The sequence below is a fragment of the Vicugna pacos genome, chromosome 5 (assembly GCF_048564905.1).
Source record: "Vicugna pacos chromosome 5, VicPac4, whole genome shotgun sequence".
NCBI lineage: Eukaryota > Metazoa > Chordata > Mammalia > Artiodactyla > Camelidae > Vicugna > Vicugna pacos.
Window position 1 is genome coordinate 17,420,585 of NC_132991.1, and position 21,093 is coordinate 17,441,677.

At 39.1% G+C, this 21,093-nt stretch overlaps 1 protein-coding gene across 6 annotated transcripts in view; it reads left to right on the plus strand.

The window, feature by feature from the left end:
• THSD7B (thrombospondin type 1 domain containing 7B) overlaps window positions 1-21,093 on the plus strand; it is a 760,456-nt gene that overhangs the window by 104,030 nt on the left and 635,333 nt on the right. For all 6 annotated transcript variants that reach the window (XR_012072540.1, XM_072960903.1, XM_015243953.3 and 3 more), the window contains one exon: window positions 9,174-9,346. Coding sequence is in view for 5 of the 6 variants with exons in the window: in XM_072960903.1 (XP_072817004.1) it covers window positions 9,208-9,346 (139 nt within the window). In the remaining variant the exon portion in view is untranslated. The remainder of the gene's footprint in view (window positions 1-9,173; window positions 9,347-21,093) is intronic.

Here is a 21,093-nt window from a genome sequence, read left to right on the forward strand (position 1 = left end):
CCACCTACTGGGTCTAGATATTGGGCTACCAGGTAGGAATATAAAACGAAGAAAATATGACCCCTGACCTCAAGGAGCAAACTTTTGGTTGGACACTGTAGAGGCCACAGGAATATTGCTGCGGCTTTTGGAAATGCATGTCTTTAACAACCTCATGCCCTGAGTAAATACTTGAATTCATGCCAAGAATAAAAGTGCAGACAAATGACGTTATTGAACATTGCTCTCAGCCGTCCTCTTGGTTGTCCCTAATGGACCACTGTAACATTCAGTGGATGCTTTGGCGGTCATTGCTGGCTCATTTGCCTTCATCGGAAGCCTCCGGGTCTCCATGCAGCGTGGAGCCACGTCAGGCTCTGTTGGCCAAGGACAGCATGCAAGCCAAGAAATGGTTTTTCATCCCCACGTTCTACCAGTGGGCCCTTTCCCTCCTGCATACTCACAGTTTTCTGCCCTTATATCTGGGAGTGAACAGTTTAACATACCTCCTGGAGTGGATGTTGCAAAGAATGTATTATGTAGTAAATAGTTTTAATGAACTGTGGGTAATAGAAATATCATTTCACAGAAGAGATCCATCCTATTGCTGTTTAATTAAAATCTTTCTGCTGATGGAAAGTCCTCTCTCTGGTGTTTTCTTTAATGCATTCATGACGCTGCTGTCTGGGCTCCCTTGCTAGAGAGATCTTTCATTATAATCCACTTATCAAAGTTTGTAATTAAACTTCCAAATGTAAAATTTCCAGTGGCAAATTGCCAGGGTACTCAGTGAACTTTTCTTTTTTTCTCTGGGAGAAGTCACTCTGTGAAAATTTTGGTTTTGTGTTTTGGTCATTTTATCGTTGTACAAGTGTCTGTTTTTGTGTGTGCCTATGTGTCCATATATGTACACACACATTAATAGTGTAATATTTAGTTCATGAAAATGCAGACTGACATTTTATTTAGTATCATCAATTTCTGCCTGTTTTGATGAAATTGGAGATAGTATTGATAACATTAATGTACTGCATTATTTTAGGTATAAAAATGGTAAATGAAATGGATTTCAAAACAAGTGCCTTCAGGCTTTGTTGATCTATTTGAAATGTCTAGACACAATCAAAAGCAAAACCAAACCCTTCATGATGCTAGGAGAAAGAATACAGTCTGTTTTCCATTGGTCAGGCAGGCATGTTCCTGCAACTTTCCCTGTGGTTTATGCAATAAAGGAAGACTGTGAAAACACCATTTGCACTTTAACTTCATTTGGAATTCTCTCTTTCAGACCTCACACCGTTCTTTTGGGAAGAATCAGATAATGAGATGAGACAGGATGAAAGTAAATTCTATCAAATCTCCTGAATCTGATGAGCATCTTGTTAATGGTCAATGTCCAACCATAATACACGAAAACTTAGACAGTGGAGACTGCTAGAAAATTGTTTAGGCTTATCAACATGTTGTTATTTTTATGTCAGCTGTGGACACATAGTTCCAAAAGTTCCTTTGCAACACTAGATGCATTATTAATCAAGAGAACACAGAGCTGTATTTACAGTTTAACTGGATAATTCTCCTGACATTAAATATTTAGAATCTTACATTGCAGAAAATATTAATGAGTAATTAAGTATTTTTTTAATTTCAAAGGTCAGTAGCATTTGAGAAGAGAGTTTTATCTTGTTCACACATCCAATTTCTCCTGAATCTTTAGACTACCTGTTAAATATAAGCCCACATAAAATTACTCTCTCTACAATCATACGTGTAAAACATATATATATATTTTGTTTGTTTGTTTGTTTGTTTGTTCGTTTGTAAAGTTTGGTAAAAAGGGGTTATCAGATTCTTTCTTGCATCTTCAAGCAGGATGGACTGTAGGCTAATACCACTAGGTGCCTATTTTTTTTTCTTAAAACATCTGGAGAAGTGATTGTACAACTTTTATTAGTCTTTCTAGAATATAATACCTTCAGATTGAATGCATTTTCTTTTTGTAATTAACCTAAGCTTCTCCAAAGAGGAGATAACATATTTTATTTTTTCTTTAGTGACTCCTTTCTGTTTTTTTCATATTATTTCTTTTTTTTAATTGAAGTATAGTCAGTTTGCAATGTTGTGTCAGTGTCTGTGTACAGCATAATGTTTCAGTCATATATGTACTTAGATATATTTGTTTTCATTTCATAGTATTTCTATCAAACTACTTAACTTTTATCTTTTCCAATTTTGTATAAAAAAAGAATCCTCCACTTGAGGATTTAAAAGTGTAGACAATATAGAACTTTTTCTATTCTTTGGATTTTTTGAGGGTGGTATGGTGGGATGTTTGTAACTTATTTGTAAAATGGAAGGAATTTTTCAGCTATTTACCATCACCCAAATGATTTCAGGGTATCACAAGTTCCCCAAATTAAGTTTACGGAGCACAGAGGAAAGAATTCAGAAAGTCAAACCAGTGTGGAAATACGAGCTTTTCTGTCCATCTGTCTCCCATTGTATGGAAAAGCTTCTGCATCAGAATTGTGGTGCAAGATCAAGAAAATTTAACTAGAAAAAAAATGTACAAATGTAGACTCCGTAGTCTATTCATTTATTTGGCAAATATTTACTGAACATCTACTGTTCCCCAGACAATATACTAGGATTGGGTATATAACAGTGAGCAAGATAAAGTATTTAGATGATACTGGAGGAGATGAAAATAAATAAACTGGTACACACTAGATTGTCAAGTATTGATCTTTTCTAAGAAGTAATGAGGACATGATTCCATGAGATATTAAGATGGTTTTCCATGAGGTGATGACAAGGTGATTCTACAATTACAAGAATGTGCCCCGATACCTGCAGAACCAGGGAGAGCACTTCATAGGAGGTGGCTACATAGATGTGTTCTTATTTTAGACTATGTCTCTATGAATGGATTTGTTCTTGTTGGGGAATCTGAGCAGCTTACCAGAGTTAATTACTACATTTCTCTCGTATTTATAGCTTATCATTGATGAAGTGCCCCTTTCTTCATGGCAGTGACACTTATGAAAAGTGACAACAGAGGCAGCTTCTTTTCTTGGAATAATGCACGTATTACCTAAAGATGCCAAGGTGGGGAGTGAATCAACCTCACCTGCCTGGAAATAGGGAAGTCCACATTCAGGTTTCCAGAGAGCTCCAGTGTGTTTCTTGAATCACGTGAGAAGTTGTGTTTCAGTCTGTAGAAGTCAGAGAGAAGGAGGCAGTGACACAAATAGGTATGTCTGTAAATAGATACCCTGCTCCAGGGACAGGGATACGGTAGGAGTCAGAGTTGCTTTCAGCACCTGTAACAGAAAACACACCCAGCAGTGGCTTAAAGCAAAAGAGTTTATTTTTCTCACGGATCAGAGAGTCCAGAGGTTGACGGTCTGGGACAGCTGTTGTAACTCCGTCGTGGTGTTTGAGTCTCAGGCTTTGTCTGCCTCCCCCTCCATCATCTTGGTGGGTGGAGTTCATCTCATGGTCTTCAGATGGCTCTGACACCTCCAGGCATTAATATCTGTGTTGCAGGCAGGGATAATGGGAAAAGAGGCCAGTGGCAAAAAACCACACTTTCACACAAAAGGAGGGTTTTATATGTTCATTGGAGAAAAAATCCCCTCCTCTTTCTTGGCACCTGTATCTGCAAATCATTGGCCAGAACTGTGTCAGATGACCACCCTTGCTACAAAGAAATCTACAAATGTGATTTTTTAAAACCAGGATTGGTAGACATTCTTAAAAAGTTGTAGTTCTAGAAGAAAGCGAGCCTATGGCAGCATCTGCCACAGCTAGCAAGCTGTAGTTTTGAAGGTTTCGACAAATCCGTTTCAGGCTCTCTTTCTGTCAGTTACATCCTGTGGCAAAAGTTTATTCAGAGACACATAAAAGGTTTGTGTGGGTTTTGTGCAAAATTTTTTGTGGCTTTATTATGTGATGCAAACCAATTGCAATGATTAATACCGTAAACTGAGAACCACGTGATGGTGTATTTTTAGGGCACTCTTGCAGGCACCCCATGCTGGTATTGGATGTAATTTGGAATTCTGCAGTGAATTGCATGGAGGAAGAGGCTGGAGGTTAAAAGGCTTGAGGAAGTTACTAAATATCTTGTCATTGTGAGGCCAGAGGTTACTCTCTCATAAAATAGAGATGATAATACCTGTTGTCTCCTTCACAGGGACAGCGTGAATGTTTAATGGGGCTCCGGGTACAGAAAGCTTTTAGCTCTTCAGAAACATGGCAGAAAGTCACAAGATTTCCCAATCTTGAAAAAAAAATCCCCCAGACTTTTGCTACAGGGCAAGATCGCATTCAGACCCTCCCTGAAGTATTGCTGAAGTCAGGGTTTTTCTGAATTTTGAGAGAATCATGACAGTAATAACAGTGCTAATCCTTCAGTGAATGCTCACTCTCTGGCTGGAGCTCATCTGAGAACTTTGTTTTTTGATTCCATCCTTACGCTCTACGGGGTGCAGAATGAGAGCCCTCATCATTTTCTAGATGGGCCCCTGAGGCTCACATGTGATTCTATGAACAGATCATGGCTGTGGTGTCAGGCCTGTTTTGTAACCCAGCTTTGATGTTTTCTAGCTGAGGTGACCTGGGGATAAGTATTTCACGTCCTCAATGATCAGTCTCTTTTACATCTGAAAAATAGGAATAATTGCTCATAGTATTACGTGAGGATTAAGGGACATGGTACGTAAACTGCCTTCCACAGGCTGCCGAGAGACCCTCCCGAGGGCTAGAAAGGATCCACATTTCCAGGGGTATGAAAAATCACTTGTGTTGATACTGGGTCACGATGCTAGTCTCTCCTTTCTGAGGAGGGCCACTGAGACTGACTGCAAACAACTTACGACTTCTGTGACCTTAGGCTTGTCACTTAACTCTCCATGCCTCAGTTTCCTCATCGCTAACATGGGGTGTAAGAAGAGTAAGTACTTCATAAGGCTGTGATGAGAGTTCAGTGAAGTGCTTGGGTCAGCATTTTCTGTATTGACAGATTACGAGAGATGAAGTGCAACGCGCGATATTGCAGTCAGAGATGAGGCGGATTGCTGAGCAAAAACAAATGCTTCCGGGGCTTCTCCAGCAATGCTTAGTTAACATTCGCCTGCATTAGGCAATTAGTTGGACTGGCCATCGTGGTCAGTTGAGTGGGTCTTCACAGTGAGCATCGCCCCCTCCAGCCCGTTACTGAGCCATCTTTATTGAGCCGTCGTCTCTGCACGGCTGCCATGAGGTGGCGCACCAGGGGTATGGACGGTCAAGTTTGCTTTTCTCCTACTCAGTGCTGGCCCTTTGGGCTGAAAGCAAATTGGAACAGTTTTTATTTTATTTTTAAGTTTTGTACCTTTTAAATATTCAAGGACTTCAACAACAAGAATCCATTTAAGGGAAAATGAAATGTGTATGAAGTATAAGGCACATTTTTCATCGTTTGAATGGCCTTAAATGATTAGAAAACTGAGGCTTAGAGGAGAAACTATGTGTGTTTTTTTAAAATTTCTCTTAGTATTCATCAGTTTAGAGCTAACCTTGCAAATACATTTTGGATGCTAAGATATAGAGTAAATAAGTCGATTTAGAAACTCAGCGACCTTCCTGATATAAATTATTCATGCCATCGTGAGTAACACATGCTTCCTGCATAATATGTATTTTTTCACTGTAGTTACAGCATTTTCCCATTTGTGTTTTACAAACAGAAGCGGAAGCTCTAATCGTTTCTTGTTTTCTCTCATTTTGTTTATTATGAACTCTTGTGTGGCTTTTCAAGGAATGGCTCCAGGAGTGACTTCCAGTGTCTTCCAGAGAATAATTTAGTGAGTTTTAGGCCTTTGGAGGAAAGAGAGTCAGCACGGGTTAGTGGAGTAAGACAAACCTGTGTGCAGATTCCACCCTCTACTTTCCCTCAGCTCAGCGGAGATGCTCCATTTCCTAGTGGATATAAAGCTTGCAGTATGGCAGGTGGTGGAAGGGTCATCAAATCTGGTTTTCCATCCTCTGTCCTTAAGCTTCTTGGAAAAAGAGAAGTAAAGAGGTATAGTACTGTAATCCAGATGCTAACAATGTGTGGGTCCCTGCAGAACTAAGATTGCCCGAGAGTCCTGAATTGAGATGCTTTGGTGTATTCTCTAAAATCTGTATTTCAGATTTTTTGGGGGGTTCAAGATCAGTCTTGGGTTTCTACTGTTACTGTCCTCACCAGGAGATAATGGTGACTGCAAGTTTCCGGTAGGCCCTCCAAGCCACTCTGCTCAGGGATCTTTCCCAGCTTAGGTGAACACAACAGGACTGTTAAAGCCAGTGGATCCCTTTGCAGAGCCTGTCCAGGGCTCTGTACCAGTGAGGAAGCCTAAAAGAAGACCAGGCCTCACAGCAACCTGTGTTCAGGTGTTGCAATTAAAATCCAAAGATTGATGCAAAATTCAAAATATTTGTATAAAATTATTGGCTAATCATTTCAGCTCCCATGTAGTCTCACAGGACCTCCTAATCCTTTTAAATCTCTGTTTAGCTTCCCACCTGGGGCCATTTAGAGTCTAACAAATATGCTTTTGGTCCTCCATCTCTTTGGCTTACATTGTAATGACATGAATATGCTTTTAGATAGGCTGAAAGTGTGTGTTCCACTAATGCGAGTGAACAGAGTCATCTCCTGTACCCTGGTGATTGCCTGTCACAAAAGAAGTGGTCTCAGTAGAGAGCTGGTCCTGCTGGTTAATTGATCTATTAATAGTAATAATAGTAGTTTAGGATCAACTACCCTAAAACCTCAAATCATCATTTTTATCAAAAGTTCTCTAATGTTACAATGACTTAAGCCCATCATTAGAAGGCCAGTTCATTTGCTTTCTCAGGGGTATATATTTCAACTAAATTGATGGGTCTGATTCACTAGGAAGTTCTGTTGTTTTATGAGGGGGCAATATGGAGAGTTTTTTCAGCTGCCTTGATGGAATTAATGGCAATGGTGCCTTCTGAAATATGTCCAGACCAAAGTGTTTGTGGCAAATCTATATCGTGAAGAATTAATCACCTATTTGTGTGTGTGTGTATGCAGACTTTAAAATACCATGATACAGTTCCCAAACCATTCGCCATTCATTGTGTGTTACTTGTTAAGCGTGTAGATTTGCCACTAGCAATGTGAAATATCCGTTGTCTAGGGGATGTGTGTGTGTGTGTGTATGTGTGTATACATAAAGATGTCTCATGTAAGGGGGTACAGTTTGCATCTAGTCCAGAGGTTTTTGAGTTGTGTCCAGTAATGTCCCAAAGGTTCCATGGAATAGTCTTAACAGGCCAGTCCTGGGGACAAATAGTCAAGCAGGAGAGCTCTATTTCATTTCAGCTGGAACATTCCACTCTTCTCCATATTGGTACGAGAGGCAGAATTTTGAAGAAAAGTTCTTTCGGTTGCTTACCCAACTATTCCCTTAGTCTTCGGAACAGGGCAGGCCATCAGAGAGCTGTGTACTTCAGCTCCTTCTCTTGACTCTTTGCAGAATCATTTTCACTGATTTGTACTTGGGAGAGCCCTGGACCCCACTGACTGCAGATTGCTGGTGTCTGTGTTACTGATGAACGGATGTGTTCAGCTCTTGCTCAGCATAGCATCTGTGTTGATGAGAACTCTTGGGGGTAAATTCCATCAGTGCTTGGGACCAGGGCAATGGCTTTTCCTAAAACAATTTAAAAAAGAGAATTTAAACTTTACTCCTACGTATATGAGGGCTGTAGTAGCCACTTTTATTTTTGGTCACTTGGAAGTTCATGGTCAAATTTGCTCCCCACTTCTAGCAAATATTAGGGGCAGTACCTTCTACTCTTGACATTCTTACTGTTCAGTCCTTTTATCTCCCTGTACCTGTGCCTCTTACTTTATTTTTCTAACACATATATTATGGCAAGTTTTGTCATATCTCCTTAAATCCAGGTAGATTTTCTTAATACCTTTTGGGAAACTGCTTGGATATCCTGTAGGCACAACAGGCTTAATGTTCTTGAAAGGAAATACTCTTTGTCTTCCTTTTCAAAACTGCCCCTCTTCACGTTTCTCCTTTTCGGGAGAATGGCCCCATCAGTTCAGTCACCTCTCTGTCTTTTCTGTCTTCTCTATCTCATGGATCCCATCCAACTGTTACCCAAGTCCTTGAAACCCAGCCTCTGCACTGCCATTCAGGTTTCTTCTGATCCTTTACTTCATCAATACTCACCTGGAATCTTTGTTTCCTAACTGGCCTCAATGTCTTGATAATCCCTCATGCACACGGATGTCAGCTACTTAAAAGTCACTGGCTCTCCTGTGATCCTTAGTGCTATTATTTGCAGAATGAAGTCAAAGTCCCTCAAGTGCCATTCAGGACTCTTTATCATTTGCTCCCCAATCTGCGTTCTAAATCCCATCTCTGTCCATTCCTTCTTCCTTTCTGTGTCCTTCGCTGCAGCCGCTGGCCCCACTCCCAGGCCCCAGACACAAGATGCTTTTCAGCACCGGGTTCTCTCATCCTGACATGCCCTTCCTGGCACCTTGAAGCCCTTTTCCCCGGCTCTTCTCAGATATTACCTTGTGTTTGATTTCCTTCTTGTTTTCCTCAGGTGAGAAGAACAAATTGCTTTCTCTTCCGTCTCTTCCTCTTACTTTCTTCCTTTTTAAAAAATTTATCTAGGAGTATTTAAAATTTTTGATGTTTGTTTGTTTGTTTGTTTATTTTAGTGGAGGTCCTGGAGATTGAACCCGGCAGCTCGTGCGTGCTAAGCATGCACTCTGCCACTGAGCTATACCCCCCACCGCCCCCTTTCTTAATACTACTGTTAAAGTGTTCATTGCCCTCTTTTGAATGTTGCTGTGTATGCAGATCTTTCTCCCCAAATCGTGGGCTCCTGAAGGAGTCTGGCTGAGGAGAAAGAGGGACTATATCAGGGATCTGCTCCCCCTGCTCTTAAAAACAAAAGTCAGCTGATTGGGGGGCAGGACAGTCCCTTCCATGGGCAAGGATTGAACACATGGGCTAATTCATGTCTGACCTTAAAATGTTAATTTCGTGTGTATTCTGTTTATGGCCATGGGAAATTGGTGACGTCGTCATGCTAAAGAAGTCCAAGTGAGGTTTTGTAATTTCTTTGCAGAAGAAGCTTATCTGATGTTCTTTTTTTCCTTCTAGGAATAGGCAAGTGAGGAGGCTGAGACTCTGAAGAATGGTTCCCCAGGGCAGTCTGGCCCTCGCTCGCTGGGTATGGAGGGGCACGAGGAAGCTGTTTGTATTACTGTCTCTCTTGCTGTCCCACGCAGCTCATTTGGAAGGCAAGCAGGATAATCAGTTCATCTGGAAACCAGGTAGGAATGTCCTGGCTGTTCCTTTGTCCCATTTTCATTAATGAGAAGTCTATTCTTTCCATCCTTGTTCCGATTTGTGGAGTAGTGGAAAATATCTAGAGAGGGAAAAAAAAGGTAGATTCTTCTTCTTTATAATAAAGCTTACGTTTGCTGCTTCTGCCTGCATAATTGTCATCTCCATCCGTGATGCTGGTTATCCTACTGAATTTTCATGTTGTTGTCAGTTGAAGTTATGAGTTCCATAGTTACATCTGCTCCGCCTTTGTCAGATGTATCACCGCTGTGGGGCACATTGGTTGCGAGAATGAATCTGAATTCAGCTGATGTCCTCTGCTAAAAAGGCTTTGGACCAGTAATCTATGTCTTTGTCTTTGGGGGTACAAACTAGTTAGCTATATATTAATTGAATATTTTCTCACATAGATCCTGTATATCTAAGTGTGGGAACATGAAAAATTATCCCAAGATCTTTGTCTGTAAGTTGTGACTATACAGTTGCCCTCATGTGTTTTAAGATCCTTAACTGCCGTGTATATAACTGTATGAATGAGCTGAGTTGAGGTTTGAGGCTTCCATATAACTTACATTCTTTTCTAATATTTCCTTAGTGTGGCTATGGAAAAGATGTATTAAATTTAATTTTAAAGGCTAATGCTTTATTAACTTCAGTGATGAACCCCAAACTTCTTGGCTCTTTAGATACTGATGGTTTTCTCTGCTCTAGCTTTTAGTTTTCTTAAAAGTTTCACAGAGTATTTAAAATATGTATTACCGTTTCAAGAGTCCGTTCTTGCAAATACAGATAACTTATGCACTTAATATCTTAGAATTGGAAAATATGATGTTCTGGAAGATCTATGGTCCTCGAAGAGTTTTCATTTTAGTCTCATCATCTGTAAATTAAATAGACTGCAAACATATTATGTCACCATGGAAATATGTGTAAAGGTGATATTTGTAATATTTAAATGATCTTCCAAAAACGAAAGTGAATTATGCTTCCAAGTATGTTAAGTAAAACCCCAGGACCATTAGAGATACAGTCTGGAGGAAATTTAATTGCATTAAAGCCTCTGTAAATTCATTTAATTGTGGGCTCTTAATACGACATTAGTGATTTTCATTTTTTACCTCACAGTAGTTTTAGGAAGCATTGAAAATAGTTCGAAAAGTCAATATTGCATTTATGTGAATTGGGCTATTTTATTTTAATCAGGAAAGACTAAATGTTTTATCATATCTAAATAAGCACATTTATATGATTGTACTCCTGTGTAACATTCCCAAAAAAGTGCAATTAAAATGGAAAGTAGCAGATATGAAACATGAATGGGATGTGTTAAGGAAATGGGCTTATTTAGAAGCAAATTTTAAAAATAGCCCTGCTTTTCTGAAAGTAGGTCAGTGGAACAAGATGGTGCAGCCCACTTTACAGTGGATGAACACTTTGATAACTGTCACACTTCAGTTTCAGAAGTGAGACGCCTTCCCATCCGACACTTTGCACAGATCAGAATGAATATCATGTCATCACTCTCATTTTCCCTGGTATTCATTACTTTTCTTTCCCTCATGAATGTGCCAGCTAAAAGGTGATAACATATATTTTTCGCATTTGGTTTCATTTCTAAATTGCACCTTTATTACTTGTATGTGACCAGACATTTTAAAGGTAGAAAAAATTTAAAAGATACAAAATTAAAAGTCATCATCTAGACCATGTGTATCTTCCTTTGCGTATATAAATACAAATATGTTAGTATATAAATCACACAGAATACAGACACACAAAAGTTTTGTTATCATTATTAGTTACAGTTCTGCCAAAAAAGAAATGGTCAATGCAAAGTAGGTAATTGAGAAGAGTTTAATAAAAGGACTATTTACAAAAGTAGGAAAATACGAGCAAGCTATGAGAACAGCTATGAGGAATTGTGATGGAGTGCCCCTGGGCTGGTGTCTTTATTTACAGCTTCTCAGTCTGCAGGCAAAGAAAGGGAGTGGTTTCTGGAATCTGGAGAGAAAACTTTCATGGGGAGGATGCGCGGCAGATGCTGTGGCCTTTAGAGGGATATAAGCAAAGTGCATTGAAAAGGTGAGAAGGGGCTCAGGGTAACGAATGGTCCTTGCCCACACATCTCCTGCCAGGGATCTCAATGGCGGGATCCAACCCGAAGCCACAAGGCAAGGGAACCCATTGATGTCTCCATACGACCTGCCTCCGGGGCTGGAAGCAGAGTGTGAAACGGTGGAGAATGTGGATGTGAAAATATCTAATGTGTACATCCCTGTGTGTACATACGCACGAACACTGCTTCGTACAGTCAGAATCATATTCTGCGGAATCCTACTCTCCGGCTGCTTTTATCATATAATGATGTCGTGATGAACGTTTCATGTTAGAGCTCATGGGTCAGTTTTATCTTTTAGTGGTTGCAGAGTTTTCTCTTGAACTTTTAATAGTTTATTTAATCAGTACCTATTTGTCTGTTTTTTCTTCTGGTATCGCTTGGCATTTCAGTGGCTTTTAGTTTTTTGCTATTAAAAATAAAACTGACATGAATGCAGCATTATTTTAAAGGTAAGCCATAAATCAGTTTGAAGAGTCTTCTGCCCTAGAGCAATCCTGGGTCATCACCTTCAAAGACAAGCTCAGCACCTTAGAGTCTGTACCTACTTATGCATGGTTAATGTATTTCATTTGAATTTAAAATAAAAACTCCATTGCAGTTGAAATTAAATGCATTTTTTGTATATTATCAAATCCAACAACTCACGTCCAGTGTAATCTGGAATTTGAACAGATTTCCATGGAGATCCAGATAAATACACCTTATTTTAGAAACTTAGAAGCCATTCTCTGGATTTAGATGGTAGCTGCCAGTCACTTAAGCTCTTTCCCGGCATCTATTGTTTTTCCCCTGAGTCCATAGGTTAGATGTTAGTCAACCTCATCCAAGTTAGAGGCTTTTCTAAGTGAGTCCTGGCTTTGGGAAAACAATGGATTGATGAATAATAAGTGAGTGATATATTATGTTGCTAAGGATTTCTGTAATGAGGGAGAGTCTGGTGAGCCTTCGGCTGTGGGGTCATTGATCCGGCAAGGCTGTTGAACGCCCATCATCATTGTGATGAGTTCCTCTGATCTGTATTTAGTATCAGGCAATCTGTCATCTCTGCCAAGAAAGAAGGATCATGTCAGCAAGTGTTTGAGATGAGGAGTGATGCTGCTTGTGGTTTTAAATAAACACATAGCTATGCATGGTTGCTTACTTTGTAGAGATGAACAGATCATGGTCTCTGAAGCCACAGTAACTAGTGGTCTCTTAAAAACTTTCTCAGTAATGGTTCTAAGAGGTTTCGTTCATTCCGCTGATCCTTGTTGAGACCTTACTGTGTGCCAGCACGTGACAAATGTGTGAGATAAGTTGAGAATAAAACAGACAAATCCTCGAGCCTCATGAACAAGCTAATAAACATGATCAGGAAGTTAGAGAGCATGTTAGATGGTGCTAAGTGCTTAGAAGGAAACATAAGGCAAGGAAGAGGGGTGTGCAGTGATGGGTGAGAGACTGATATTTTAAGTAGGTGGGCTATGTGATACCTAACCGAGGAAGTAAAGACTGGAAGGAAGGGAGGGAGACAGTCATGGGGATATTGGGGTGAAGAATATTCCAGACAGAGAGAAGGCCCAGGGAAAAAGGCCCTGAGGCAGGCATGGGTGTGGCCTGTTTGAGGACCAGAGAAGAGGCCAGCAGGCTGGAGCTGAGCAGACATGGGGGACAGTGATGGGAGGTCAGGTCAGAGGGGTGATGGGGCCCAAAGCAGCAGTGTCCTCAAGGTCAAAATACAAGTTTGGCTTTTACTCTGGGTAAGATAAAAAGACACTGGGGAGTTTTTACAGAGTGATGACATGATCTTATATTGACTGAGTGATTGATTGAAGTATAGCTGATTTACAATATTGTGTTAATTTCTGGTGTATAGCATAGTGATTCAGTTGTACATATATATATTCCTTTTCATATTCTTTTTTTTTACATTTTTTATTGAGTTATAGTCAGTTTACAATGTTGTGTCAAATTTCAGTGTAGAGCATAATTTTTCAGTTATACATGAGCATACTTATATTCATTGTCACATTTTTTTTTCACTGTGAGCTACCACAAGATCTTGTATATATTTCTCTGTGCTATACAGTATAATCGTGTTTCTCTATTCTGCATATGCCTGTCAGTATCTACAAATTTTGAAATCCTAGTCTGTCCCTTCCTATATTCTTTTTCATTATAGGTCATTACAAAGTATCGAATATAGTTCCTGTGCCCTACAGTAGGACCTTTTTATCTATTTTATATATAGTAGTTAGCATCTGCAGATCCAGAACTCCCAATTTATCCCTCCACCCCTCCTTCCCCACTGATAACCATAAGTTTCTTTTCTATGTCTGTGAGTCTTTCTGTTTTGTAAATAAGTTCATTTGTCTCATTTTTTAAAGATTCCACGTATAAGTGATAGTATATGATATTTTTCTTTCTCTTTCTGACTTCACTTAGTGTAACAATCTCCAGGTCCATCCCTGTTGCTGCAAATGGCATTATTGCATTCCTTTTTTATGGCTGAGTAATATTCCATCGTATAAATGTACCACAACTTCTTTATCCATTTATCTGTCGATGGACATTTAGGTTACTTCCATGTCTTGGCTATTGTAAATAGTGCTGCTATGGACACTGGGGTGCATGTGTCTTTTTGAATCAGAGTTTCTCCCAGATCTATGTCCTGGAGTGGGATTGCTGGATCACATGGTAAGTCTATTTTTAGTTTTTTAAGGAATCTCCATCTTCTTTATCTTTTTTTATGGCCTTTGTTTTAAAATCTATTTTTTTCTGCGAGTGTTGCTACCCTCGCTATCTTGTCATTTCCATTTGCACAAAATACTTTTTCTATCCTCTCACTTTTCATCTGTGTGTGCTCTTCCCCCTGCAGTGGGTCTCTTGTAGGCAGCACATTGTAGACTCTTGTTTGATTATCCATTCTGCCTCTCTGTGTTTTGATTGGAGCGTTTAGCCCATTGACATTTACAGTAATTATTGATAGGTATGTGTTTATTGCTTTGTTTTCCAGTTGATTTTGTATTTCTTCTTTGTTCCTTCTTCCTTTTGTTTTTCCTTTCGTGGTTTGATGATTTTCTTTCATATTATGCTTGATTTTGATCTTTTTCTTTTAAATAAGATTTTAATAGCATCATCGTGGGTGGTCAGTTGAGGAAGTGGAAGCAAGGAGACGAGTTAGGAGGTGACTACAGAAATAAAGAGGAGTGATGATAATAGCTTGAACTAAGGTCACGTCAGTGAAGCTGCTGAGAAGGGGTTGAATGCTGGATATATTTCAGGCCATGGTTTTCAACTGAGGGTGATTTTGCCCAGCAGGGGACTTTTGGGAATATCACAATTGGTTGTCACAACTGGGGTGTGCTACAGACATCTGGGAGTAGAAGCCAGGAATGCTGCTAAATGTCGTAAAATGCACAGGACAGTCCCCCACAGCAAAGAATTATCTGGCTCTGGAACGTCAAAAGCGGCTAGATTGAGAAACCTTGATTTAAGGTAGAACCATCCTAACTTACTAATGAGAGTGGGGAGGGAAAGAGATGTAGTGGTGATACTGAGGCTTTACCCCCAGCAGCTGGGAGAGCGGCGTTGCCATCATTTAAACTGGGCTGAATGGTCAGGAGCTGGTATGGGGGGAACATGAAGAATGTGGTATTGGACATGTTCGATATTTGAACTTGTTAGAAATTCACATGGAGATGTTGACCGGGAAGTTGGATGGGTGATCTGAATTCAGGAGTCAGGTCTCTGCTAGAGATATAAATTTGTAAGTCACTAGCAACGAGGTAGAATTTAACTGGATAACCTTAGAAATGAAGAAGCAACCTTGAAATTTATAATCCGTATGTGTAAAGGATAAGTTTCTAATGTACTTCCTTTGGGCCAAATGACATTTAAAAAAGTTATTGTGGTAAAATACACATAGCATAAACTTTACTATTTTAAGCGTTTGAGAGTTACAATTCAGTGGCATTTAGTACATTCACAGTGTGATGGAAACATCACCACTATCTAGTTTCAGAACATTTTCATCACTCCAAATTACATTTGCAAATGTTTATAAAAAGACTGGAAAACAAGTTTTGCTATGAATAGTAAGGTCTCAGAGAAAGAAAATCCATACTTGTCTGTTGGTGAGAGTTTGTTTGAACACCTTAAGTCATCGTAAGAGATCACTCAGCATATTAGAAAGAGCTGGGGCTTTTTATACATAGGCAGACCCACCTTCAAGTCCTATGTTTCTAGAGAAGAGAAAGTTACTTAATGTCTCTGAGCCTTATCCATCTTTCTGAAACGAAGAAAGTATTTCAGAGGGCTGTTTTGAAAATTAAGTAAATGAGGAAAGTAAATACTTCAGAGGACTATTCTGAAAGTTAAGTACAACAAATATATTGAAATGCCTGGTACATAGTAGCTATTCATTAAATGTTAGCTGTTATTTTTATCATTACTATATAATAATTTGATGCTTGAAATATTTATTCTTGCTTTTATGTTGTACAGTTTTTTCATATTTTTTTTCTTTAGACACACAGAAGAGGGGAGGTCGGCTTGACGGTTGTATGTACTGTATTAGTAAATGGTCGTAAGTAATTTTGCTGACTTTTTAGCTCTAAAACCTTCTGTATGACAGACTCTTGGAAAGTTTTAATTTCAGTAGCTCCTTCCCAGTGAATAAAAAGGGTGAGAATAATGACCTGTGTTCAAAGAACTAAGTAGATAAGTAAAAATTAATCATTTTGGAAGAAAAAAAGAGATTATGAAAATGACTATGTTAAAAAAAGGGATCTTACTTAGGTTAATATTTAATTATAGCTTAAATAGTAATGTTCTCAGTGTTGAAAATACTTTAAGGAAAAATTATATATTTTTATGTACATAGATATATATATATGTATTTCGAGTTCAGGAATTTTAGCAACAGTAAAATGTTCTTAGGAGAGAGCTATTTTTTTGACTATGTCCTAGAAGTTCATGAAATATTTCTTCTAGGGATTTGATTAAATTGAAATCATTTAAATTACATCTGTGGATATTAATTTATCTTACAGCCATGTCTGTAATAAACTCTCAGTGATGTTATTTCTGTAATATCAAAAAGTATAGACATATATGGCATGGGATTCACGGCTAAAAACTAGTCCTCTTTCCTTGGAGACTAAACTACTAATTTTATAATCCTTCCAGTAAGTCAGAAAAAGCCTATATTACCTAAATAATTTAAAATAAATTACTCTGATTTTTTTCCTAAATAGTACTGTAATGGAGGCTCCCTGAGGAGAGAGATTTTGTTGATTTTATGCACTGATGTTTTCCAAGTACCTCGAATGTAAATAACTGTTGTATAAAATATCCCCAGCACATCTACATCTAAGTACTTGTAGAATGACGAACACTGTCTCTTGGAGGGGTGTGAGTGTGTGTATTTCAGAGTGTTGAGAAACGGTGAGACTGAAGGAATAGAGCATTTAGTTGCTGTTATTCTAGAACTTGAACTATATCTTGAGGAGAGGATATAAAATGAATGAAAACCAAAGTCAAACTTATAAATCTGTAAATATGAAAACGAATGATCCATACTTTCTTGTTCTTGGTTCTAGTACCATTTCTGATCATCTCCAGAACATATGTTGTATACATTTTTTAATAAAAAGGAATAGTTGCACCTAGTAAGAAATTTAAGTATTACTTTGATTCTTGTGATGAGATATTACAGTTTCATGTTGTCTTCCAGTTCATTTCCTTGGAGGAAGCCAGTTTCAACTCTTTTTTTCTACTTATCCTGATGTATATACCTCCATATTTCTAAGTGATATACTCATTAATTCTATTTTTTGATTTATAAATATTGGATATTTCCTGTTGATTTTCTGTTATGTTAGTTGAAGATTTAGCTCTCATCTTCCTACCCCTCTCCCTCCTTAACTGCCTCCTTTCAAAGTAGTTATATGAAAATATTTAAATCAATGTACAGGAATTACATATTTCTACATACTGTCCTCTGCTGAGCCAAGCAGGATACTACACTTCTACCTCTTTTCTCTTCAGCTTTTTGTTTTACCCAGAGATAACAAAAATTCTCTCATTTTTTTGCTTCACCTTTTTTTTTAATTATAGTCAAACTTAAGTTGATTTACAACACTGTGTTAGTTCACGTGTACAGCGAAGAGTTTCAGTTTTATGCACGTGTTCTTTTTCAGATTCTAAACCACAAAAGGTATTACAAGGTACTGAATATAGTTCTCTGTGCTATAAAGTAGGTCCTTGTTAACTGTTTTATGTATAGCAGTGTGTGTGTCTTAATCCCACACTTGAGTCTCCTTCAGCTTCCCCCACAATGCTCCAGTTGATATGTCATATGCCCATTACTCATTTTTTTGAAACATTTAAGCACAGTCCCAAATGCCCTATTAAATTCTCTCTTTGGGAATTCTTTCCCTTGCTCTCTGTCCCCCTGATTCAATGTGGACTCCTGAACCATTTTCATCTTTGGAACCTCCCTTTATTTTGTCATCTTGAACACCTTATTCCTGTTTGTTTTGTTTTGTTTTTTGTATTTCTCTACCTTGCCTTTGAAGCTTTATTTTCTAGAACTGCTAAAATAGGGTACATTAGAAGTCATTTTTCATGTCTGAAAGCGTCTCTTGTCATATACTTGACTGATAGCTTGTATGTGTGGAGTTCAAGGTTAAAAACACTTTTCTTTCAGAATTTTCAAGGCTTTGCTCTACTGTATTTGAGCCTCCAGTGTTGTTGCTAAGAAGTTTTATGTCATTCTGATCTCATCTCTTTGTATGTTACCTGTTTGCATCTTTTCCTCTTTCTGGAATCTTCTTTTTATCCATGAAGTTCTGAAATTTCATGATTATATACTTTGGGGTGAATCGTTTCTTCTTAATTTTGTTGGTCATTAGGAGAATATTTCACCAACATGCTCATGCTCTGCAGTTCTGAGATTTATTTTTTATATGATTTCCCACCTCTGTTGTCTCTGTTCCTTCTGCAGCTCCTTAGACAGATACTTCACCTCTCTAACAGGTCTTCAAGTTTTAGGTATTTATTTTTTTTCCTTTGTATTTTTATTCTAATTTCTAAAATATTTATTCTATTTCATCTTTCAGCCCTCCCTTTGAATATTTTTTATTTCAGTTACCGCATTTTAAATTTCTAAGATCTCTTACTTCAATGTGATTTTTGAAATTATATCTTGTTTCACAGATGCAATATCTTTTCATTTAGAAGATATTAATTATAATTTAACTTTTTCTTTTCATTCTCTACCACTTATGCTTCCTCTAAATCTCTTTTTCATTCATCTATTTGTCTGATCATGGCCTCTGATATGAGGAGCTTTCTTTTAATGTCTGTTGGCTATTGTCTCTCTTTTTAGTGTTTCCCGTCATTGAAGGTGAGGCATTAAAAGCTGATTGACATTCTGTGTACCTGACTCAGCTATTTCGGTTTCACTGTCAGACTCTTCTGAGTAGTGAGCTGGCTTTTTTTCTTGGAGGATGGGTTTCTCAAAAATCTGTATCCATCAGTACCAGACGGTCTTTTATCCAGGGCCTATTGTTGTGTGTTACTTAAGGTGAAGGTAAGTTGCTGTGATGAAGATGTTCCCAAGTACATGGCTTAAAAATAATAGCAGCTCCTGTCTCTCATGGGAAGGCCTCATGGCATTTCCATGTTCTAGTGATGAAAAGAGCACAGAACTGAAGTCTAAAAAAATATATTTCAACAAGTAACATAGAAGTTCCATACAGAGGGGAGGGTATAGCTCAGTGGTAGAGTGCATGCTTAGCACACATGAGGTCCTGGATTCAATCCCCAGTACCTCCTCTAGAAATAAATGAACCTAATTACCTCTCCACACCAAAAAAAAAAGGAACCCCGCCCCCACCCCCCACCAAAAAAAGAAGTTCCATACATGTTCCAGTACTCTGTGAAAGAGAGCTGTGTAGGAGCCCACTACAAAAGTGGCTTCAGTTACCAATGGGCTTCAGTTTGGCTCTCACATGTGGAGGCGGCTGGGCCCTGCTAGGTGATCTCCCTTGGGGTCTTTTATGGCATTGTGGGCCAATGAAGGCAGAGGCTGCCTCATCTGGAAGTACCTGCGCTGGGAAGACTCAAACAGATGAGGTTGGAACAGCTGGGACTCTTCAAGTATCTCTTTCTCTCTGTCTGTCTCTGTCTGTCTCTGTCTGTCTGTCTGTCTGTCTGTCTGTCTGTCTCTCTCTCTCTCTCTCCCTCTCTCTCTCTGTGATCCTGTCCACATGCTCCCTTTGTATGGAGGCCTCAGGGTAGTGAGAATTCTTAATATGATAGCTGAAGACTCTCAGAACAAACTTCCGAAGAGCAGCAGGCAGGAGTTGCTTGCCTTTTTCTAACCTAGCCTGGGAGCCGGGCATGGCCACTTGGGCCACATTCTGTTGGTTGCAAGGGAGTTTCTAAGGCGGGAGCTAGATTTCATCCTTTGATTGGAGGAGTGGCAAAGAATTTACAGATATATGTTTTAAATTTGCCACGATTCCTCATTTCTGGTCACATTCCATTGGTGAGAATGTAGTTACAAGGTCACTGCTGGCCACAAGGGAAGATGAGAAATGTAGTTTGTAGTCGGACAGCCTTGTAAGAAGGGGAAGTGGATTCAGTCATGAGTAACAGTCTTCTTTACAGGGGCATCCAGTGTCTGGATTAGTCAGGGATTTCGAGAGAGAGAGGGAGAGAGAGAGAAAGAGAGAGAGGGAGAGAGAGAGAAAGAGAGAGAGGGAGAGAGAGAGAAAGAAAGGCAGAGGGAAAGAGAGACAAGAGAGAGAGAATTATTATAAGAAGTTGGCTCATGTAGTTATGGAGGCTAAGAAATCTGAAGGCCCAGGAAAGCCATTGATGTAGTTCAGTCCAAGCCCAAAGGCCTGAAAACCAGAGGAGCTGATAATGCAAGTCCCAGTACAAGTGAAGGAGAAGAGCGGTGTTTCAGTTCAAACACGCAAATAGTGAGTCCTTCCTTCCTCTGCCTTTTTGTCCTGTTTGTTCTCCAACGGATTGGATGATGCCCAGCCGCATTGGGGAGGGCCATCTGCTTTACTCAGTCTACTGATTCAAATGCTAATCTCATCTGGAAGCATCTTCACAGATACACCCAGAAATCACGTTTAGCCAAATACCTGGGCATTCTGTGGTCCATGCAAATTGACACATGAAATTTACCATCATAGTGTCTCCTGAAATGAACCCTGCCTACACTGGACTGTCAATCAAAGAACAAGGGCAGAGGTCTGGGCAGACTGGCTCTACATTTAGTCCTCAGCATTTCAGTCACTTCTCTTTTGCGTATGATGCCTCATCGTCTTTTGCTTTGTGTGCTCTCCTCAAAAATGTCCTCTTGAGAGTTGATTTTTGTTGTCTGTTTTCCTGCAGATATTGGGGAAAAGACAGAGGAAGGGAGCTTAGGGGCTAATTAATTCCCTTTATGGACTTTTAATTATCCCCCATGTCAAGCCACCAGCCTTACTACTTTTTTCTGGGGTCTCTAGATCCCAAACTTTGCCAGAGTTCTGCAAGTGTAAATCAGCTTTTTCTGTCATTCTTACCGTGTTCTTCTGTAGGCAGAATCTTCAGCTTCCTTTTCATTTT